General features: G+C 31.6%; 1 protein-coding gene across 7 annotated transcripts in view; it reads right to left on the minus strand.

Annotated features, from left to right (window-relative positions):
- The window catches only part of CUL2 (cullin 2), a 93,708-nt gene that overhangs the window by 25,460 nt on the left and 42,865 nt on the right, over positions 1-25,383 (minus strand). For all 7 annotated transcript variants that reach the window (XM_039839779.1, XM_039839778.1, XM_039839776.1 and 4 more), the window contains 6 exons: positions 24,582-24,687; positions 20,897-20,979; positions 6,937-7,033; positions 6,729-6,839; positions 3,658-3,820; positions 933-1,057 (listed from right to left, as the gene is read on the minus strand). In XM_039839779.1, coding sequence (XP_039695713.1) covers positions 933-1,057; positions 3,658-3,820; positions 6,729-6,839; positions 6,937-7,033; positions 20,897-20,979; positions 24,582-24,687 — 685 coding nt within the window. The remainder of the gene's footprint in view (positions 1-932; positions 1,058-3,657; positions 3,821-6,728; positions 6,840-6,936; positions 7,034-20,896; positions 20,980-24,581; positions 24,688-25,383) is intronic.

The following is a 25,383-nucleotide window of genomic DNA, read 5'->3' on the forward strand; positions in this document are numbered from 1 at the left end:
TCCTACGCCCAATGTCTTTTAACACCCTGAATATGTAAAAACTAATAAAATAAACCTAATAAATAACACAAACTAATAAACCTGAACAATATAAACTAACAGTTGTACAAAAATAGAAATTTTGTGTATCACTATGGCAAGACATAAAATCTAATGATTATTTGCCAAAGTCAAGTAAATCTACAATTAAGGTGATGAGCATCTAATAAATGCCCCTGAACAATGATGTCTATACATAAATTACTGCAGTATAGATGATAAACAAATAGTTCTACCCAAAAAAAGAAGAAACATGTCATGTCATGTCTATTCTATTTATCAACTATCACTAGTAAAAACAAGGAAGGCCATCAAATAAGATTTGATAAGAACACAATTTGATAGGAAAGATGCCTTGTTGTAAATAGTCATTTGATTAGCAGGGAACTCTTTTAAGAAAGATGGATATTAGGGACATGAGGGTCACTAATATTTATGAGTACTTTGCAGGAGCAATCATATATTTTGGGAAGTTTATTTTAATCTAAATGTGCCCCTGGGCTACCAAATTCAGAGCATATGTAAAGACAGCTAATTGTGAGTTGTCTGTATTACCGTTGATTAATTCCATTACCACTACAACTATTAACGCCAGCTACACAGAAGCATATTTAGCAACAGCAAACATATTTTTTATGAGGCTCATTAATAATTGTTAAATGAACACATCAGTGTTTAACTAAGAAGCAGCCTATTTCATTCAATAATTTTCTAATAATTTGATAATTCCAAAATGTGTCCAACAAACTCTAGGTTTAAAATATTTTAATAAAGATGTTTTATTTATTGGCATAGTAGAACTTTTCTTTCAAGGTTTATAACAGTAAATAAAAAAAAAACCCACATGATAATCTGATTAAGAAAAATATTTTCCAGTTCTTTACATAACTCACATTTTCCTGAGTAAGATTACTGGTTGCTCTAAGGCCCTCATCATGGATATGATTTTGCAGCTCCTGAATCATATGAGGTAAACCAGTGGACACAGCACGGAGTAAGACATACATATTTGCCATGTCTGAAGGGAAAAAAAATTTGATTATTAAATTACCAAAGAGTTCGACAATCTTTTTAATATATTAGGTAATGTATGGTTCAAAATGCAGAATTACAAAAGAGTATGCAGAGATAGTCCCTCACATCTGCCTCCCAAACACCCAGTTCTCCTCCCCACGGGAAAGAGATACTGTGGTTGTTTAATATCTTTTCGAAGTTGTTTCATGCACATTCAAGCAAATACACATATTCTTCCCTCTGTCCCTTTTTATAAAAATAGTGTAATGTATTTTATGTATCATTTGCAACTGCAGAACACAACATTTTAACTTAGAGATCTTTTTACATCAGTATATAGAGTGTTTCCTAATATTTTACAATTGCAAAGCACTCTGTTATACGGCTACATTACAATTACTTAACTGATGGAAATTTGGTTGTTTCCAGTCTCTTGATATTATGAAGTTACAATTACTAATTCTGTATATGGACAAGAATATCTATAGTATAAATCCCTAGAAGTGGGATTACTGTATCAAAGCTTAATTTTCTAGAAGGATCCTTCTAAACAAATCTCTCAAGAGCAGGGAGCTCCAATGCCAACAGTATGTTATCAAATGTGTTGATCTCTGCCACTGAGGTGAAAAATGAGGTCTCAGTGTAGCGGTTTATAAACTTTTTATTGAAGTATAACATACATAAAAAAAAGTGTATAAACCAAAACTGTATATTTCAATGAACTATCACAAATGAACACACACACATCCCCATGTAATCACCGCCCAGGGTAAGAAACAAACATTACCTACACCTAGAAGTCCCCTTCACACCTCTTCCCAATCACTACTCCTCTTGCTCTTCTGCAAAGGTAATCACTGTCATAAGTACTACACCACAGATTAGTTTTGCCTATGTTGAACTATTGAAAAAACGGAATCATACAATTCTTTCATGTTTAGTTTCTTTTGTTCAACATGTTTATAAGGTTTACATATGTATGTTGTTATATGTAGATGTAATTTGTTCATTTTCACTCTTCTGTAATAGTCTATTGTATGAAATACTATACTTTATCCATTCTACTGTTATGGGACATTTGAGTTGTTTCCGGTTTGGGGCTATTACAAATAATGCTGCCATGAACATTCTTGTACATGTCTTTTTGTACATATATGCATGCACGTTGGCTGGGGATTATATATCTGGAAGAGAGGAATGGCTAGATCATAAGATATGCATATATTTAGAGTTTGCAGTTAATGTCAGCTTTTCAAAGTGGTTGCATCAAGTTATATTCTCAGTTCAGTGTATAACAAGTTCCCACTACTCCACGCGCTTCCCAACACTGATTACTTTCAGTCTTTCAAATTTTACATCAAAATGTAAGTGCTGATATCATAGTGTGGTTTTAATTTGCCTTTCCTTATTTGAATAAGATTGAGTGCCTTTCTACATGCTTATTGGCCATTTGGATATCCTCTACTCTCTGTGCCTATTCAAACGACTTGATCATTTTATGTTCTGAGCATAAAACTTTTTCAGTCTTTGCAAATATATTAATACCCTATGACTATCTTTTGATGCTCCAAAGTTCTTAATTTTAATGCAGTCCACTTGATCAATCTTTGTGTTGTCTTATTTAAAATACCTTTCCCTACCTCAAGATCATGAAGTTATTCTCCTATATTATCTTCTAAAAGTGTTATTGCTTTACATTTAGATTAAAAGACTGATTTTGTATATGGTATCTGGAATAGAGATCAAATTTCACCTTTTTCCCAAAAGAGTATCCAGTGAACTCAGCACTATGTGTTGAAAAGCTTATCTTCCACCAACTGCTCTGCAGTGCCCGCTTGGTCTTAAATCAAGTTATCTATATATACGTGGGTTATTTCTAGGCTATTTTACTCCAATGGTCTATTTGTTTATCCTTGCACGAATGCCTCATTGTCTTCATTATTGTGGTTTTTGATGTTGTGCTATCTTGCAAAGTTTTCCCATCGTGGTCTTAACACTGTCTTGACTACTTTTAGTCTAAGAGTGTAACTTTTAGAATTAAAAAAAAAACTTTGGTTTTGAGTAGATCACCCTGGATCTATAAATCAATGTTGCTTTCAACAATGTTTAGTTTTTTATATAGATCTGGCACATATCTTGTTAGGATTATTCCCTGCTATTTGAAAATTCTTAATGCTATTTTCATATTCTAAAAAAAAATCCATTTTTTCACTGCTTATTGCTAGCATCTCATTGTATTTTTATTTTGTATTTCATCTATTTTGAGACTGAGCATCTCCATATATTAAAATCCATTTATATTTCCTTTCCATATTTTGCCTTTTTTTCTATTATTTATTAGAACTCTTTACGTATTAAGGAAATTAGCCCTTGTGATACATAAAACTGTACGAACACATTTTCCCAGCTTTTCTTCTGACTTTAGAATACACTTTGAAAATATACTTTTCCAAAATAATCTTTCAAAATATGTTATTAATAATCTGTAAAAAGGCATATTGACTATTTTAGAGACTATTACTAAAATATACTTGAAATCTAAGGTAACTTGAAGACCATGTAAAAAGTGAGTTTATAACTTAATTCACGTTTCATATCACTTACCATTTTTTTTCTCTTGTCGAATGATATTATGACATTCTGCATGTAAGAACTGTAAGTGGTCTGCTACCATTCGTTGCTGACACTCATGAATCACTTTAGTATATGAACTTGGATGCAAGTATTTTCGACATCGAATTTCTTCATCTTTTAATCTACCTAGAACCTTTAGAAATATATTCTTACAGTCATAAACTACTATGAGAAAAAAACTAATATCAGTAGTAACTTAGGTAGCTTAATTTTAATGGCTCAATTAAACATGGCCAGACAACAAATAAAGATTACATAACCAATTTAAACCCACATCCATAAACCATTTCAAATTTTATTTATGCTACCAGCTATCACCTACATTTCTTCACAGTCTTATGAACAAGAACTAAAATTATGGGATCTGCATTTTGTCTTCATTTACTGACCCTGATCATCCTATTATACAGAGAACCTAATAAGCAACAGGAAGAGAGGGTAAAGATTATTTAAAACCAAAACAGGTGGTCACTTATGAATATTTAACTATTAATCTAAAAAGTAATTTACATTAACTGGATCAAGTAGATTATTTTCCGTTCATTCCTCTTCTTATAAAATGTAAATGTAAACGGTATGTACATGAGAGTTAACTATTACAGTAAAGATTTCACTGAAATTTTTAAAAGTCAAAATATATATAGTTATAGTTAAATATGTCAATCAAGACCTTTATTAAAGCTTATCCTACTTAAAAAGCACTGAGCTACAAACAATACACTGGTTAACATAAACAAGAACTAACAAAGATAACAGCTAAAGAATTTGGCTAATCTCTACCTCAAAATAAAACTATATCTGAAAATCATGCTAGCATAGCACATACACATACAAATGTTTAGGTTTTTAAAATATTCTATAACGTGAAGCTAATTAAGTTTCTGAACTTAACTGTTCCCAGGGAACTATGTGCATTTAAGCCTTTGGGAAGTACTGCTGAGTTTGTCTGGGCATAAGAAGGTGATGTTAGGAGGGAAGATGGTGTTGAGGGGGAAAATAAGACATCATTCCTGGATACCTCTCAGATATTTTTTGATGAAAATGAGGCTCAAGACTGAGGAGAGACACATAGTTCTATCTTTCCCACTGTGCTACCCTGTGGAGCCAGGAGTTCAGGGCAAATTCATAGAAACCTAAGATGGGCAAGAAGGGGTCTAGATTAAAAGGTGTTTGTCACATGTTTTTTTTAAATTAAAATTATTGGGTGACATTAGTTAATAAAATCAAATAGGTTTCAAATGTACAATTCAATAACATATCATATGTATATTGCATACACCACATATTTTATCAACTAAGAAAGTCATTTGGTCAACAAATATTTTTTTTAAAAGTTCTTGAAAGGATATGCCTATTAGTCATTTATAGCATACTATAAGTGACTTTAATCTATTTACGAATTAACTAAATGCAATGAGAATTAGAGTGTGGGCCTGAGGAAGGTGAAGGAGAATAAGAAAAATAAAAACATAAAACAATTATAACTGGGTGTGGGGTGAGGCTGGGGGCTGGGGTAGTTATCAACAAGGTTGTAGTGTCTCAATGCAGGGCTCTACATAGTTATAAAACCACTGGGGAAAAGGCCAAAATTAGAGGAAAGACATAGAAAGGGAAGTAGGAAGGCTACAAAAATTAGTCTGTTAACTAAATAAACTACTCTTATAAATGCTATTTTCCAAACATAATTTCTAATAGCCCTCCTTTTAACAGTTTAAAATGTAATTTACATATCATATGATTCACAAATTTAAAGTGTGCAATTCAATGTTTTGGTATATTACATTATTAGTGTTTTTAAAACAGTGACAAAAAATAATATCAAATTTGCCATTTTAACCATTTTAAATGTATAATTAATTGGCACTAATTATATTCACAATGTACAACTATTTCCAAAACTTTTTCATCACACCAAACAAAAAGTCTGTAACTATAAGCAGTAACTCCACATTCTCCCCTCCCTATAACTTCTAATTTACCTTTTTTGTCTCTATGAATTTGCTTAGTCTACATATTTTATATAAGTGGAACCATACAATTCTTTTATGGCCTCTTTTTGAGAGCCAGTTATAATGAGAAGTGTTATATATCACTGATCAATTCAGGATTGGATCGAGACCTTTAACGAGTCTCAGATGCAAGGACTGGAAGCTAAGAACCACTGACTTAATATAATGTGTACTTAATAGATGGAGAAAAATGTCCTAGATGACTTACTCAATTGTCCAGGGCTAATTAGTGACAGTGGCAGGAAGAGATTTAAAACAGCTCAGACTTCTGGGTCCAGGCTTTATGGACTACACAACAGTATATCAGTAAGTAGTGATATTGCTTGACCTATTTTCTATGGAGGCAGACTATTGCTATTCAATTTATATTTTATCTTTCTTGGCTAAACAAAATGTTTGAAATCCAATACTGCAGATTATGACACCTCATTAAAATTTCTAATATATCATGTATGATGACTGAATTTATGACTATTCTTTTACTGAAAAAATATATATGGAATTTTAAATATGGTAGTCAATATGTGTTGGTTTAATGATTAGTTATAATTTCTTGTGGAGAAGTTAAATGTTTTCTTAGCCTTCCAAAAACTTAAGAGACAAAGGAGTGACCTATCCAAGTATCTACTTATATTTTTCCTTATTTTTTCTCCCATTTTAAAGAAAGATAAAAACCCAAATATCTAGCTTCTATATTTATCCTGTACTCTAAACATATCCACTAAACATAAAATAGTTTATCATTTTGCCAAGAATGTGAATATATATTCGTTTTAAAGACAAGCAAATCAAGCAATCAGGATTTATCAAAAAGCATCAACCATGATGAAAACTGGAATAGCACTTTTTCTCATGAAAAATGCTACAGCAAGGATGATGATTTATCAATAGATGATATATATTAACTATTACTCAGAGTACGATCAAACAAACTTTTTCCACCCAAAAAAAATACTTTAACTAAGAAAACTAATGTTAAACAAAACCATGAATATACAATAGATAATGTACTTAACATGTTTTCTTTCTTACCTTTTCCATATACTGTGAGCAGTTTGATTCTTGTAATAAATTTGAAGCTTCTTGTTTGTAATACTCTCCTGTTTCAGTCAGAAAGGGAGACTCAAAGATTTCCTGATAAAACTAAATAAATCAATTAAAATCATATTGAAAAAATTAAAACAAGTAATTTAAGAAATTAAATATATGATTATTCAAGTTTTTAAAGGAGGCTTTTTACCTTTAAGGGGAATTTTTTCTTATACTGTTCAACATGAACAAAGGAGTTAATAACCCCGTGGATTACTTTCTGGTTTGGGTCTTCTCCACCACGATCACTAAAACAAGGTATAACACAAAATGTTCTTGAGAACACAAATTATCTATGAAAATATATCAAAGTATGCCAAAATATGACTGCTTATTCTATTGTTCTAATCAAGTTATAAAGCATTTTAAAGGTCCATGCATGCATGATGCTTAAAATAATTTTTTCATATCACAGCTGAATTAATATTTGATATTTAATATACACATCAGATGTCATTTCAGTAAATAAAAGTAAAGCCTTGATTGAAAAATCAAACATACCCTATTGATACTAAGATGATACTTTTAGAGTACATATGAGCCCACCAGTTCAAGACTTTAATACTGATGGTTAAGAATATTTTAATTTCACTTGCCACAAACTCTATTATTAGAGGATTCGGTCTGAGAATTCAGTCTCTGAACCATTATAAGCATGCCTATAGTAGTAATTTGACAGTATGCATTCCTCAGAGGTAATTGTCTATATAACATATCAGTCACCAAAATAACTAATAGCTATGTTTTCTCTGTAAGAGAGCTACTAGAGCTGCTGAGTTCCTTTCCATTCAAGCACAAAGGTATTTCTCTATTTAGAAATTCGGTGAGATATGTTTCAGTATTTCTATATTCCTTTATAGTTGCAAAGGTATCTAAAATCATCTCATTATTCGTGTGACATTTGATAAGTTCCTACTTAGTCAAGGCATTACTGTAATACAAGTCTTAATCATGATTTTTAAAATGTTGGTGAATAACAGCCTTTCTAATTATAGAAATAGAAAAATGAAATAGAAATTTATTACAAAGCCACAGTAAAACAGTCTGGCCCTAAGCTGGGAGTTTCTGACTCCAGCACTAATGATCAATTCAAACCATTATATAGTCAGAGGTTTACCTTTCTACTGGCAATCTTCCAGCTCACTTTAAAATTTTTTTTTAATTAATAATTATTTTACAAAGAGAACAACAGAAAATATATTACCATCATTCCCTAGTAAAAACTTTTTGTTCTTTATAGTAGGATATAAAGACTTTCTAACATTTAAGAAAAATATCAAGGCAATTACCTTTATAAATTAGTGTCCCTCCCTGCCTCTGCATCTCTCTAATCCTCTTTCATTCTTCCTTTAATTATCTGGATAGTCTGGGAAAAGGTTTTTTGTACATGAATTAATATGGCTACAGTAATTCTGTGAGTCATAGATCTTAGATACAAAGCCTATGTTTTGATATTATTAATAAGAACAATGAGTTCATATAAGGTCACATAACGAGCTCATTTCCTCTGTTCACCTTCTTTAGTTGCCTCTTAACCCCAAATTAAATCTGGTGAAATAATGATCTAAACTATCTTATCTATTTGAAACAGAACACTTTTTTTTTCTTTTTAACTTCGCAGAGAACCAAATGAAAATCAACTAAGAATTAGAAAAATCTAAATATTTGGAAAATCAGGTTACCTAAAATTCTTTTCATGACCAAATCCTATTGTCCCTGTTCAGCACCGGGAAAATTTCCACTCCTGCTATTCTCAGCATGCTCGACATTTGATTCTGATCCCAAAAGGCCCAGATAAGCTGGATTCAGGTAAGGTACTGCCTAGAAAAAACATTGATATTCCTAGTGCTTAATAACTAAGTTGTCCTCCCTGCAAGAACAATATCTAAACTCAGAAATTCTTAGGCATAATTATTCAGTCTTATAGATCACCATACATTTTTACAACTGCATAAAAAGTACTATATACAATCATTATAAATATACTGCATTTCTATTAGGCTAACAGATAATGAAAATAAACTGTGAAATGATAGCAACATACAAAAGCACTGACTAAACTGCTCATCTGAATACACTGCTCTCATCTAAGAACAGTGGTCCTAAGAGATGAGCCTTAAAAAAAGAATACAAGAAATTTTTAGAAATATGACATTATTTGATATTAACAGGACTGTGTGGAAAATGCCCATAACAACCAGAACGAAATTCCCAAGAGAATAAAACAACTCATTTGGGGTAATGGGGACTAACAGGAAAGTTCAGGCCTTAAGACCAGGATTTTGGAGTCAGACTACCTGGGTCTGAATCCTGGCTGCATTAACATATCGCTTTGGGTGGATGCTTAACTTCTTATCACAAAAAGAGTTCTTGTTCTGTAAAGTGGGCATAATAAAAGTCCCTACCTCACAAAGATGTAGTAAAGATTAAGTACAATTCAAGAAAGCACATAGCACATAGTACCTAGTACATGAGTAAATAATCAATAAACATTAGCTAATACTTTACCACCAATAGGAGCAAAATGGAAGCATTTGCATTCTATTAGAGAAGAAAATAAAGCTAAGAGACCAAAAAAGTACTGATTGTTATTTTTAAAACAAGGCTTTAAAGCCAACTAACTGAGCATTTAACTCAAGACAGGTTTGTGAGTGTCATTAAAACTTACACTACAATTCTCAAAGGTCCTGATTCTGATATATGACAATGGGTAAATTGATCTCTAAGCGAAAACTTCATTTACCCCTATATTTAAAATGAGAATAGAGTTCCAGCAAACTAAATGCAGCCTCCTGCTTTCATATACACCTGAGAAATGACGGGACGAATGCTTTTTAATACTCCATTGTTGGCAGTAGCCCTTGGACTTGTAGAAAGTGAAAAACGATGCAAAGAAGATGTTATAGTATAGACCAATAAAACTACTAACCAAAACAAACAGAGAAAAAATTGCTACCAGGACAGGGTGGGAAAACAGGCAAGAAGTGGCATACAGCAAAAGCTGGACACAACACAAAGGTGGACAAAACCAGCTAGGTCATCAAGAGAACAAAGCAGCCTCTGGAGCAAGGCAACAAGAACAGCTCTGTGTGAGTCCCGCTGGAACAGTAAATGTGGTACCCGCGAAAAGGTGAGGAAGGACAACCTCTACCCAGATGACTGCTGCAACACTCACCTGAGAGCACTATCTGGGCTCCCTGACTGCCATCTCAGAAAGGCACTAGGAAATCTAGAAAATGTTTTACCCATAGATTGGCAAGATTTGATAATACCAAGCACTGGCGAGTGGAAGAGAAACAGGTCTTCTCAAACTCTGCTTGTGGAAGGACAGGTACTTCAGAAGGCAAACTAGCAAAATTCTGAATGCACATACTCTATGACTCCAAACAAACGGCAGCAATAGAAGCAAGAGTTGTATTAGTAGAAAAACTAGAAACAACCTAATATACAACACTAGGAGAAGCATTTAGTAAAATGAGGTAGAACCATACCAAATAGTATATAAGTTTAAAAAGAATGAGGTACACCTCTATGTATTAACATAGAAAAATTACCAAGATATATAATTGAATAAAAAAACCCATTAATAAGTTTAAACATCATTTATGATTTTTAAGTTAGAAAAAATATCATATTAAAAAAACCAATATTCTGTATTATATTTATTTCTGTATGTAGACATAAAAATTCGTAAGTAAAAGTTTGGAAAGACAGTTAATCAAATGATAACAGGGATTACCTCTGTGGAGAAGAAGACCGAGGTAAGGATCTTGAAAATTTTTCAAGAATGTATTTATGTATCATTTGTATATTTAAGTTTTTCATTGAGTAGCTGATTATCAGGTCCCAGGAAGAAAATGTACAAGATAAGTTTGGAACTTCCTGACACTAGATAGCAAGAAAGCTATCAAGGGTGACTAGGGTCATCTCGAAAAGGCTCTGGCATCAACTAAGCAAAAAAAGGCAATTTAAATTTTAATAAAGAAAATAAATAGAAATAAAGCAAACACATAAAAGTTCATCATGATATACTGAAAAGAAAGCTAATTGGTCATACTCAGAGGATGATGACAAACCAACACATCATCCTGACAAGTGGATAAAGAAAAAGAAAGAAACAAGCAGTTATTTTGCCTTTTCTATGAACCTTATCATTGGGTAACCAAATAATGGATAAGGGTAAGCATGTTTTCCTAAAACTATGCCAGGTAAAAAATGAAAATAAAATGACAGAATTAAAGTGACACAGTTTTACAAACCTCAATAAACAAAAAGATATCAGTATTTAGCATTAGTGGCAGCTTACATCAAAAAGAGTAAAAAAAACCCAGACATTATGAAAGAACAAAACATCTATACCTTTGCCAGAAGGAATCAACCAGAGTCTGAATAAGCCCTTAGAACTGTCAATTTGCAACAAAATACAGAAGACAACAGAATCTACTTAAATATGTGTCTCATGCATACAATCAGTAAAATCCAGATGATGGGAAAGTCTAAAGATCAAATGGCCAAGATTCATCAACAAATAAATGACAAAGGAAAAAAAAATGAAAGGGAAACCTGCTGAATAAAAGATTTAAAAGACATATAAAATATTTTTAGAATGGACAAGACTAAACTATAGAGTCTAGGAATGCACATGGGGGTGATAAAACCATACAGAAACAGAAAAAAGGGATTACCCTAAAAGTCAGGACAGCAGTAGCTTTTTGGAGAAAGAGAAAGTATGAGACACACATAAAGGGTTTCAGGAGTGGCTGGCATAGTTCTACTTCTTGCCTTGCGCGTTAGTAACAAGAGTATTCACCTAACAATAACTCATTAAGCTGTACAATTGTGTTGTATGGTTTTCTGTATCTATATTTCATTTTATACTAAAAAAGTTAAATCAATCACACACACACACACACACACACACACACACACACACGCACACTCAAATTCCAAAAAGTCCAAAAGAAGACTGGTATAACAATATTAATATGCAACAGAATAAGGAAAAAGAGTACAAGACAAATAAAGTTACCACATAACAATAAAAATAATTAACCATGAAGATAATAATAACTTAATATTTATTCAACTAACAACAGGGGCTCAAATGTATAAAACAAAAACTAACAATTCCAAGAAAGAAAATCAATAAATCTAAAAGTAATCTAAGAAATTTCAAAACACATTTCTCAGAAACTGAGAGATACAAAAGAATAAAGACTACTAAACTAGATTTTACTTTTATCCAAGATTATATTTTTCCCCAATGAAATCTCTAATGCCTTAACAATAAAGAAATAGAATAACAAACACACAGACATGTAAGAGAAAACACAAATCAGCCATAGCAGCCTATGTTGCAGATTGTTCCAAACTCTAAAGGAAGAATTTCATTTTCATTTTAATTTTTATTCATAGTACTTGACACTAGTAAGTTAACTGCAGAATTACTGGATAAAAGAAAAGCAACTTTGAATCCATTTAGCATTTAAAAAGTCAGTGTTTTCAAAAATATCCTTACATCTAAGCAATTCCTTTTACCTGCATTTTAAAATGTATTTTCTTCTCCTGTTATAATTTCATATATCTATTTATAATTTTAAAAACTAAAGTTCTTGCAGAAAATGTACAATAACCACTGTGATTTATGTTTACAATTATTTGTTTGGTTATGTTTACCTTTGTATGTATCACCAAAAATATTAAAATTCTTATAACATACTGACCCATGGAGTTACAATATTTTATTTATTCAAATGATTAACAATTTTAAGTTGTTACCACATTGAACGTCCCAGCTGGCAATTCTACTATATTTTACTATGTTTATAGTATATTTTTAATAACACAAAAGATAGTGAAGTTATATGAAGAGAATTACTTTTATCTTTCCTAGTAAAGTAAAAACACTGAAAAATATGCAGATATACAACATATGGGTTACATCACTTGCTTTTTTCTTCTCTATTTAACAGAAGCACCTTTACTTTTGAATCATCAATTAAATGTTGTGTGTACAGATTTCATGATGCCATGAAAAAAATTTAACAGTTGTTTCACAGACTCTCTTTAAAAAAAAAAATCTACAACCTACATTCCACTTTTAAATCTAGTACTTCATTGAAACAGTTTTCTCAAAATGCAGGAAAATGAGATTATCTGATGAGAATTTATAAACCTCGAGAAAAGCCACCTTTACAGAATACAGTTAAGCAAAAGGGGTCTGGTCCCAGTTTGTATCTTAAAAGCAGATGAAGCAAAGTCTTTAAACCAAGAGCTCTTCCTTTTCTCCCTTTGCATCACTTTACATTGCTGTCTTGTTATTCTGTGCCCTTTTAGACCTTCTTGTCTTTCATGTAGAGATTCCACACAATTCTACTCATTCCATACAATTCCAACTTTTTCCAAAAGTCATGAAATCCTGAATACAGTTTACTGAGTGTTTCAGCATTCTTGATCTGTAAGAATTTTCACTCAATGGAACATGTTGATTTCACACATACACAAATCCTTCATTTGTCTGACACGTAACTTCACTTTGTTAAAGGTTGAGGTAGCCTTCAATTTTCTAAAACCTTCAAAGGTTAACAAAGCATTGGGGAATCTTTATGATCTAGATTTTTCTTACAATAAGAAAATGAAGGACAATTCTATATGTAATTATATGCAATAACTCCTACAGCTGTAGGTGGTTGTATAGCTTAAAATATATACCTTCATATAACCAACATTACATTAAGTACTCATTTTTCTCAGAAGGTATCAACCAAATTAATTCATCTACTGACAAGTCTAAGACTACACAGGTGGTTAAAAAAAGACTAACTACAAAATTAACTGAGGTAAGGATTATTTAACCCAAATTGTAGGAAAAGAGCTATCTCATTCACATCACATAACCACCTGTGTGACAGAAGCATTTCAGCTAAAAAGTATGTACTTAAAAAGAATCACAGGGCTCAAAAAGTGTAAACTGATACTGGAACAATTTTAAAGTAACAGTATTGAATAAATGTTGAATATCCAAATGCAAACAATGTGCTAAATATTTAGTGTATTTAAGAACTAGAAAAGATACATGTCGGTTCTTTTAGCAACTCTTGCCTATAATGAAAAAAAACCTCTCAGACTACATTAAATAATTTTAGCAATAAGAGAGACCCACCTGAGCAGGAATAAAACCAGCTCTATCTATCGGGAATTGTTAGCACGTAACAGTCTCTCCTCTGTATATATAATCTTCTCTCCACTTCCTCTAATCATTTTCATCTACTTTTCCCAGTGCTCTAGGCAAGTTATCAGTCTCTCATCACAATATTACTACATAATATTATGCTTTATTGTCACCCCATTATGGTATTTTTATAATTTAAATCTAAGTAGACTTCACATAAAACCATATACTAGAAAATAGAAATTCAGAGCTGAAGGGGGCCTCCAAAGGTCAGCACCTGATCCAATCTCCCTATTTTACAGCTAAGGAATCCAATAAAGTAATGGACTCAGGCAACCTACTATGTTAAGAGGATGAGAATCCCCTGATTTCCAATCTATCTGTTATTCATACAAATGATTTAAAGGCTGTTGCTTAAAATTTTAAAAGAGGCAGGAGTCATGAATCAAGACCTAAAGAATCAAGAAAGAATAAAAATCTCATGAAGGCTGAGAATCATTTTTCTGAATACATCTATGAATACTGTTTCGAAAGTCTGCAATCAGTCCTGGGAAAGTAAAATAGCATAATACCTAATGGTTAGAATGGTTAGAAGAAAACACTCCTCAAGTAGGGAGATCGTTTTATAAACTATATAAATGTCTAATCAATGTACTGTATACTTGAAACTAATAAAATAAAATTTAAAAAAACTTGCTCTTACCCAAAGACCTAATAAACACATTGCAGATTTGAAGAAAAGTAGATATAAGTTAATTGCGCCCATTAGCAACTGTCAAAAGGTTGAGTTGACAAGCTTTACATAAGAACCTGTTTTCAATACTCTTATTTAGTAACTTGATTTACTACAGGGACAGAATCCTTTTAGCATCAAGTGAAAAACAGTTGGCAGCCATATCACAGAAGTATGTAAAGACATTACCTGAGTAATAAATTACTCCACTCTGGTATTTGAAAAACTTGTAATTTTCAATCAATTTTAACTTCATTTTGTTTTTTAATCCTAACTGCTCTCTTAAAATTAAATTTCATTACTTGGAGTAGGAAATACAGGCAGTTTTTCAACTACTGTTTCTTACTGTTATTCTTAAATGTTTATAAAAACTATAATGGAGCTCTAATACAACCCTACAATGTGCCTAGTAAATTATTAATTTCTTTATTTTTTTTAACTGAGATTACCACCTAGAAAAGTTTTTTAAAAAACATAAGGAACTCTATTCACGGTAAAAGAAAGGTACAGTCTCACCGTAGAAACCTTGTCTCAACCTCCTAATCATACACTAATTCTTTAACTCTATAAATGAATGTGAGATTACAGCAAAAAGAATAACTTGATTAAAGATTTTAAAGTCTTTCTTTCCCCAACAATTCTGCACCCATTCTAACTCAATCAAAAAACACTCTTGTCTTCCATAACAAGAAAAGAAAAATAAGAGTGGAATAATAAAAAAGAAAAGAAAGATACAATAGAGAAGATCAATCAAGACCAAAGTTGTTTCTTTAAAAAATCCAACAAAAAAAACACCAACTTCTTAAAAAAAAAAAGTAACAAGAAAAGGAAGATGCAAATAAGCAATATTAAGAACGAAGACATTATTCCAGATGGGGATTAAAAACAAAATACATTAACCCAGTAATCAATGTTAATATCACAAGTAAAAAAGTCATGTTGATATCCTTTAGTCCCAGAAATTATGATGAGGGCACATTATTTTATGGCATTCTTCCCCAAAATCCATTTTCTGAGTCTAAGCATGAGAAAACATCAGACAAACCTAAACTGAGAGACATTCTACAAAACACTTGGCCACTGCTCTTTTTAAAAAGTGTTAAGGTCACTAAGGACAAGGAAGAACTTAAAAATTCTCAGAGTAGAGAAGACAAGAGAGACATGACAGCTACATGCAGTGTGGAGACTTGGATTGGATCTTGGGACAGAATAAGGACATCAGCCAAAAAACACAAAATGCAAATAGTCTGTAGTTCAGTTAACAATACTGTTCACAAACATCCCATGGGTTGTAAGATGGTGACAACAGTAGGGATATAGGGTAAAAGGTATACAGGAACTTTCTGTGCTAGCTCTGCAATTCTTCTGTAAATCTAAAATTACTTCAAATAAAAAGTTTTCTGAAGACTGACAACAGCAACTTTTCAACAATTTTGAGAAGATAATTCACAAATGACTTAAGAAGAGGAAATACAAAAATTAGACTAGTTTTAAGACTATTGAAAAAACTACAGCAGTGTTAAAAATCTTATTTAAAAAAATCTTACAAAGAAGCCCTAAACCCAGATGGTTTTGCAGGGAATTTTACTAAACACTCAAGAAATTGATCATCCAAATTTCATACAAACTTTTATTCAAAAGAAAAAGAGGAAATACCCCATAATACACCCTACAAGGATGAGCCTGATATCAAACCCAAAGACACTGTGAGAAAGAATAACAGGCCCACTCCAATCATGAATATAGATGCAAAATAATAAATCAAATACCAGCAAATGGAACGATGTATAAAAATAATAATAGACCAAAATCAACCTGGGTTTATCCCAGTTATATAAGGATAATTTTATATTAGAAAACCCATAAATGTAATTCATATTGGCAGAATAGAAAAAAACATATAATCATTCAATAGAAATATAAAAGTCATTTTATAAAATTCAACACCAATTCCAAATAATTTCAGCATTCTGATAAAAGTACCTATTAAAAATTTAGAGAAATCATCATCTTAAATGGGGCAATGTTATACATGTAACCTTTAAAATCAAGAGTAAAACAAAGATGCTCGTTATCCATCACTTTCCTTCAGCATTGTTTTGGAGGTCCTAGCCAATGATGTGTGTATGCATGCAGACACGTGTGCACATGTGCACACATACACAGGAAAGGAGGAAACAAAACTATCATTTTTTTACAGATTATGATAGCTTGATAGAAAACACAAAAATATGTGGAAATTATTAGAAATAATAGAATTTAACAAGGTGGCTGAATATAAAATTTATATACAAGTCAGTTATATTTCTATATACTAGCAGAAAACAAATAAAACAGGTGATTATATAGAACAAATTTTTTGTAATAATATCAAAGAATACCAAATATCTCAAAATAAATCTAACAAAAAGACTGCTGGACCTTTACAGATGAAGTTACAAAAGCTTATTAGAAGATATTAAAGAAGGAATAATAGACAAGACATACTATGTTCATGGATAGGAAGATTTAATATGGTTAAGATGTAAATTCTCTCCAAACTGACTTATAAATTCAATTCCATTTCAATCCAACACGAAAAAAAATTTTAAGACAACTTATAATCACCTCTTAAAAAGGTGATTAGAAGATGTACATGCAAAAAAGGCAAAAGAGCAGCAAAAACGCTGGCTTATATAGTGCAAACTTGACTTACCAGACACCAAGACTTATTAAGCTATAATAATAAACACAGTGAAGTACTGGCACAAACAGGTAGACTAACAAATGGAACAGAAGAGAGCCATAGCCACACTTGTAGAAAACTTTGGTATCTATTTGATGTCAAAACAGTGGGGAAGGTAGGAAGAGTTAAAAATATGGAGCTGCTGAAGTCACAAAATTTTTTTCCATTTGTCATTTAACTCTTGTTGTTGTTTATGAGGTTTATATGGAAACAGAAAGAAGATGCTTAAATCATGACTGTCTTGCTGTTGAGTTCATTTCAAAATGAATAAAAACTTTACCAAGTATTTTTAAATAAGGAGGCGTCACGGCTCCATCATCTTCCTAAAGGAATATAAAGACTCCCCCCCAAAAATGAAAACCACTGTACTTAAATAAATATTAAAATACAACCAAACTATTATCAGTAGTTACTTATGAGGAGAGAAAAGGAAGTCTTAGGTAAAAGGAAAAGTCCCATTTTATGCACTATTTAAACTTTTAACAACTATTTTTTAATTGTGAAATAATTACAAACTCACAGGAAGTTGCAAAAATAATGTAAAGCAGTCCTGTATACCCTCCACCCAGCTTTCTCCAGTGGCATCATCCCATATAACTATGACACAATATTAAAATAAGGAAATTAACATTGGTAAAATCTATAGATCATACTCAGATTTCACCAGTTTTTATATACAATCATTTGTGTACGTTTGTGTGTGTGTGGTTCTATGCAGTTTTATCACATCCAGATTCATGTTAACGCCAATATATTCAAGATATAAAACTACGTTATTACTGGCTCATGCCAATCATTAATCTATTCTAACTTTTAAGAACATGTTTTCAAGTATTCTTAATATTTATATAGTAAAATGACCCAAAGGGATCTTTTAACAATAGAAGCTTTATAGACGTGAAGAGAAAATTATTTAGCATAGAACAGTACTTCATAAATGGTAGTGTGGACTGGATGCATAAATATCTGGGGAGCTTTGTAAAAATAGACATTACTACTCTCCCTGGAGTATGCTTCAGTGGATATAGGTGAGGACCCAGATATATAGGCTTTCGAAAAGCCCCCCAAACATGTGTACATGTATGTATCTGTGCATATTTTAAATCCTTAATAGTGATTTCCTGTAAATAACAGAACTGAAGGTATTGGGGGGAAACTAAAAGGTTTTTTATTTTTCTCTTTTAACCTTCTATACATTTTCAATTTTCTATAATTAGCAAAATATATTACTTTTATTTTTTTTTTTATGGAAAGATACACTTTTAAACATTCCCTGCATAAGCTTGAATTTCAGAGGCCAGATTTGAGAAACCACTAGTACACAGTAATGTTCTTTACACATTTTTAGAGATTACCTAGGAACCCAGGGATAAATATGGGGAAAGGAAATCCTAATAGAAATCAAATTTGCAATACTCTCTGCTAGATCTGAAAAGATTTTATTCGGTAAGTGTGGTAGAGCTCTTTCCACAAAAAAGTTGTAAGTACAATTATAAAATATTTCCTTGTTAGTAGCAGTAGCATGAGATACTACAAACTATTTTTAAGAATACATAACATATGGGTAAGACCACAGACTTATAAGGACCAAAATGATTTAAGTTCTAATTCTCATTCTGCCAAGTACTAGTTATGTCACATGAGTAACTTGATTACACTCTCAAGCCTCATTTTCCCCATTTGTAAAATAAGCCTATGATAATATTCTGCATCATATGCTGTTATAAGGATCAGATAAGATTACAAATAGGGAGTATCTACCACAGTCACTCCTCCATGTAACGAAAGTTATGACATCTAGCTATATTAGCTCAGATGACAGTAAACAGATGTTAAAGCAATGCAGCGGAAAGACCCACACTAGAAGTTTAAAGACATAGAGTCTCTTTCCTTAGCTATATCAAGTTCCATAAATCATTTCTTCCTTGTTGATGTTCAATTTACTTACTTATAAATAAAATTTGCTGTACCTCCTTAAGATCAAATAAAGAAATATGTGTGAAAACGCTAGAACACTCAAAGTATTATAAAACTAAAATGTGTTCATCATTAAGCTGAAGTACTAGAGCTAGGAGTGGAAGAAATATTCTGTGGACTGAAAAGATAAGACATAATGGATTTAGAGTTAGAAAAACCCAGATTTGAATCCTTGGAATTAAGAAGACAGGGGTAGGAGTCAGGTCAGCCTTGTTAGAGTACCAGCACTGACTTCTTTATTTGTAAAATGGTAAGTAGTACCAATCTCTCAGGGTTGTGAGGATTAAATAAGATAATGCATGTAAAGCTCTCAGAACGCTGCTTGGCACGTAGTTCCCATATTTAGTTTTTATTATTATTAAGCCTTAGTTTCTTTAGCTGGAAAATGTGGGATAATGCCTACCTAACAGACATGAAAAATATCAATCAGTAAAGCGTGTCAAACAATACTTTAATGGAAGCTGATTATAACAACAAAACTAAAACAATTTGGCCTATATCTTTGACCACATATCTGTCATTTCCAGAATTAATATACTATAGTTCTATTATTTTTCTTATACAGTTAGATTTTAATTTTTCATCAAATTCATTTTTAACAAGCTAACAATCACACTTGTTACTAATTGCTACCATTTACTTTATATTTGGTATTAACATTAAATATTAAAATATTCTCTTATCCTCTTTTGTGGCTTTTTTTTTTTTTAACCCCTTATCTCCTACTAGGAGCTCCATAGTAAAGACAATGCTTTGCCTTTTTTCCTCACAGAAAAATCTCCATATTTGGGTCTTCTTAAAGAAAGCAGATTCAGATGGAGTGGTCACTATCACACTGCAATTCACTGCTCTCGGTAATCCCTTTAACATCAGTTCCAGAAACCTGAAATTTACTGTACACATATCTGCATGACTGACTTTTAGTGCTCTTGATTCCCCAAAGCCGATTTAGTGCTTTTGATTCTCCAGTATTTAGTAAGAATCTTTTAGGCCAGAGCTAACCCAAGGATATTCTATTCTGGACTCCACAGGAAAGTACGCTCAAACTCTGTCCCAAACTCTGTTCACACAGCTCTTAAGTAGTCAACCACTGTAAGCCATGAGTAGAGTAGGAAGACATTTTCCCAAAAATTTACCTCACAATAGGCAAGTTAATGATTTAATATTGGGGCTAAGAATTAACTACCTAACTAGAATAATCTGCTTTCTAGAATAGGTTATCTTCATCAGGATTTAAACTAAGAGAATATGTTCAAACAACTAGCACTGCCTGGAAGGTCCAAGAGCTTTCAGTACTCAAAAACAAGTCACTTCCTTCAGTGACTTATTTATTAAGTGTGTTTAGGCTATAAATAAAGACCAAAGACCTGCCAAAAATAATTATAAAACAAATTTTAAATATTGTTATTAAGATGGAAAATGAAACTCATTATAGTAAAATAAGGCCAAGTCCACTCAACAGCCAAGCAAATTAGAATTGATTCAAGGTAAATGTCGCAACTCACTTTTTGATTTCTCGGAGGAGCATTCGGATAAGGATGGTCTGAAGTGGTTCAACCATCAATTTCCTCCACATATCCAATGCTAGCTGCCAGGAAAAAATAAAAATCATTAAGGCTGAATTACTCAGTATTTGATTTGAACATTTGTTTAAGACATTTTAAAAAATACCCATCAAAAGACATATTTATAACTATTATTTTGAAATTCAAATGAAAATTGAATAAACATAAGGAAAATTAATTTCTAATTTAAAATGTCAGTAACCATCATATCTGACTTGTACAAAAACAGAATTAAGGTTTTCTGTTTAGTTGATTTTTATAAAACTTTATTTGATTATTAAATGTCCAGTATTATGGAGCGGCTATAGGTGCCGAGACTGTAACATGAACAAAGGAGTTATGTTGAATAAAACAGATGTAATTTGGCTATCAGTTGATTTTTAAATTATAAAGCCTTTCATACAAACATAAAAGGGTAAGCCAATTTAAAGAATAATGAAATAAAACACCCCGTATTCTCTGCCTTATTTAGGAAATACAACCTCACAGTCGCCTCTGTTCTAAATGTCCTCCTTTTCCCTCAGAGGTTTTTGCTATCCTGAATTTTTGTTAAATCATTCCCTTATAATTCTACCAAATGTTTAAGTATCCCCGTATGATATTTTTGAAGTTGGCCATTTCTGACCTTGATAACACAATCACATTGTATACTTTTCAATATACGATTTTAAAAATTTTAACTGCTATTAAAATCCATCAAAATGGAAAGATATAACTATTGTTTTGTATGAACATTACTATATAGCATCTTACTGTATAAATACATCATGATTTGTTTTTCCTTCCTACTGCTGATGACGTTTGTGATTCCAGATTTTTGCTACCAAGAAAAAGGCTAATTCATGTATACATATAGATATCTATATCTATATCTATTATCTATATCTACATCTATATCTATATCTATCTTCTGGTAAACATGAGTATGAAATTCCCTGACATACACCTATGAGTAGAGATGCTGGGCTATAGGGTTAGGCATACATTCAGCTTTATTAAATAAAGCCAAATGGTTTTCCAATTTACACTCACACAAGCAATGGACGAGAGCTCCTATTAAATGACCTTAACAAGTGGTACTGCCAGGCATTAGTTAAATTTTGCCAATCTGTTGGATATAAAATGGCATTTTCTTGAATAAAACTGGGTATCTTTATATAATTTTATGGTGCATCTCAGTTTTTTTTCTTGTAAAATTCATCTCTTTTGCCCATTATTCTGTTAATGTTTGTCTTGTTCTTAATGAAATCAAGAAGTCCTTTATATATTGTAGAAAAGAATTCCTTGACAGTTGTATATATTTTAGTCTGTCATAGTTTGTGACTTTTGAGTTTCTTTACAGTGTTTTTTTTTTAGTAAAAATATATTAATTTTTAACATACTCAAATTTATCAACTTTTTCCTTTATCATTTATATATTTTGTCTTTTAAGAACTCCTTCCCTACCCTAAATATGGATATGTGTGCGCCTACATTGCCTTCCAAAAGTTTTCAAGTTTTGCCTTTTAACATTTAAGGCTTTAAACTCCAATACATTTTTCCCATATAGAGTACAAATTATTCCAGTATCAAAACCTATTTGTTCCTCTGTTTTCAACTGAACTATATCCACATGGGCGTATCCACATGGGCATAAGTCTGTTTTTAGCATCTCTATTCTGTTTTCCTGGGGTAACTCTATTCTGATTCATTGGTAATTCCATTTCAAATAAGAAAAAGCATCTGTCTTCTTACAAGGAACATCCTTCAAGTTTGCCTTCTTTTTTTTCTTTTTAAATAACATGAACAGGGGAAAAAAAGAAGGCAATTATAAGAAAGTGGGATCTTATGGCTGTGGTGGAAACACAAACTGGTAAGGCCCTTTGAAAAGTAAGTTGGCAGAGCAATCAAAATTCAGGATGTACTTTGACCCGGAAAATCAACTTCCAGATACCCCACTCTATGAAAATTTCTCCTCGCATACAGAGAGATAAATACATAAATGTAACTCCATGAGTGTAAGATTTTTGTTTACTTTGTTCACGACTGTATTCCCAGAATATAGAACAGAGCCTGGCAACCAAAGAGGTTCAAAAAATATTTAATAAATGAACAATAATGTTCGCTGTAGTGAGAAAAATGCAAAATAACAAAAAACTGAAAACTAAGGGGAATAGTTTAATAATTATTGTTAATATCCCTAACATAGAATATTAAGTTCTTACAAAAAATAAACTTAATGAAAAGAACTCCTAGACACATCAACAAACAAAAAGCAAGAAATACAAGTTAGAAGATTTTAAATATGATATGACCCCATTAATGTTTAAAAAAATAAAATCAAAGCCATTATGTATGAATGTATGTATATTTATATACAAATGAACAGGTAAAATTCGGGAAAGATATAAACCAATTGTTTATAGTGATTTCTTCTGGGAGCAAGCTTGATGGCGTTGGTGATAAGGGACAATATTCACTTACAATCCTACTAACTAAAGCAATCACTGTTAAGATTTTGGTATTTCCCACTGATCTGTTTCTCTATGGCCTTTTTCTCCCCTACAGTTTTATTCCTATTACATATATAATGTTGAGCCCAGTTTTCTTTGTTAAAGTTTCTATAAACTCTTTTCTACTACTAATTTATTCATTTGCCTACCTTTATTAACAAAATCTTACTGGATATATTCTATGTATGATTTTTATTGTTGGCTATTAGAAATTTAAATTGTTCACTCATTAGTTATCCTTATTAACAATGCCTGCAAGGAATACATTTAAACTTTTTTCCACCATACTTATTATTTTCACAGTACAAATTACTAGACCTGGTTACCTAGTTAATAGGTATTGAACATTTTAAAGTTTACTGAAAGGCACTGAAAAAATTTCTTTCTAAAAGGAGTATTCTAATTTTAATTTCTACTAATGCTTCATCTTAGCTGTTTATTTCCTTCATCAACACTTATCACAATTTAACATTAATTTATTTACTTATTTGGCATCTGCTTCTCCATGAGGACAGGGACTTTATGTCTGTTCACCACTGTTTCCTCAGTGTCTGGCTACTCAATAAATATGTATTACATAAATAAACAAACATCATACTAGAGTTATTTCTTTCACAATCAGTATATGTACTATATAATTTTCCACATTTAAGTTTACACTGTACCTCAAGAATTTAAGTGAATTAAATGAACTTCACACTTTGTTTTACTCTGAATTTCATTACTTTTTAGTTAAAATAATTTGTTATATCCATAAATTTGTCTTTACTCTCTTTTAGGCTCTCTTTTAAGTCCATGTCCTTTGCACTCTTTAACTAAAAGAGTCTAAACATTTTCTAAATACTTTTTATGAGCTTTGTCACACAGCATAACTATTAACCTTCTATCATTCTTTCATCTGTTGTTAATTTAATTATTAGAATAATATCCATCACATCTTTTCTGTTCTCATTTCTCCGAACAACTCTTAGGAAATCGTTACAGTATTTTACTTACTTAACCTTTAAGATGTTTAAAATCTTGACAATTATGAGACAGTCAATTCAGTGTCCTTAAAAAAAGGACAGTGAATCACATTACCTAAATAAATAAAAATATTTTTATGTTTGCCAGTAATTTAAAGAATTTCCTACCTCTCCTATTTCCATAAGTGGTTCATTCATATCTACACCACCATAGCCATACTGAAGGTCAGCTTCTGTCAATTTATTCTTTTTAATAAATTGGGTGTTGAGATACCTGAAAAACAAATGTAAATCACTGAACACTATGTCAACATTAACAGGAAAACAAATAACTTGCAACTTTAGAACAATAATGTTAGGGTTATAAATCAACTACTGAATAGTTCAGTAATATATCCCCAAAATTTGTAGAAATTAAAAATACAATAAAAGATTAAAATTATCAGCCCAACACTCTGTGCAAGGCCCTAATAGAGAAAGAATATAACCTCTAGAGAAGCGGAAAAAAACCTATTACCCCAGTTTCATTTGAAAAAATCTCAAGGGTTCTGCTATAAAAATTCCAGTACTGTTACAGCCCGACAGCTCCTATCCAAGATTCAGGTCTCCTACAGTTGCATTTAAACAAATGAACATTCCCAGATTCTTCTTGATAAATCAAGATAAGTTCACTTTGCAAAGTATTAAACAGAAAATGGTTAAAATATCAAAATCAGGTCAGTTCTCTAATTTATATTTCTTAACCAGGAAAAAACGTAACTTTCCATTTTTAAACAAACAAAAAAAAATCACAATCAGTAGGTTAAAAAAATGGAATTGATTATTACAGACAGTAAGAGTTATGGGAAAAAATGACAGATTTAAGATCACTTTATTTACCAGAGGAAAACAGCTTTATAAAGAAAATGTTTCAATATATTCTAAGACTAATAACTGTGATGAACTCTTAAGAATTACTGAGATGAATACT

The sequence above is a fragment of the Pteropus medius genome, unplaced genomic scaffold (assembly GCF_902729225.1).
Source record: "Pteropus medius unplaced genomic scaffold, Ma_sr-lr_union100, whole genome shotgun sequence".
Classification (NCBI taxonomy): domain Eukaryota; kingdom Metazoa; phylum Chordata; class Mammalia; order Chiroptera; family Pteropodidae; genus Pteropus; species Pteropus medius.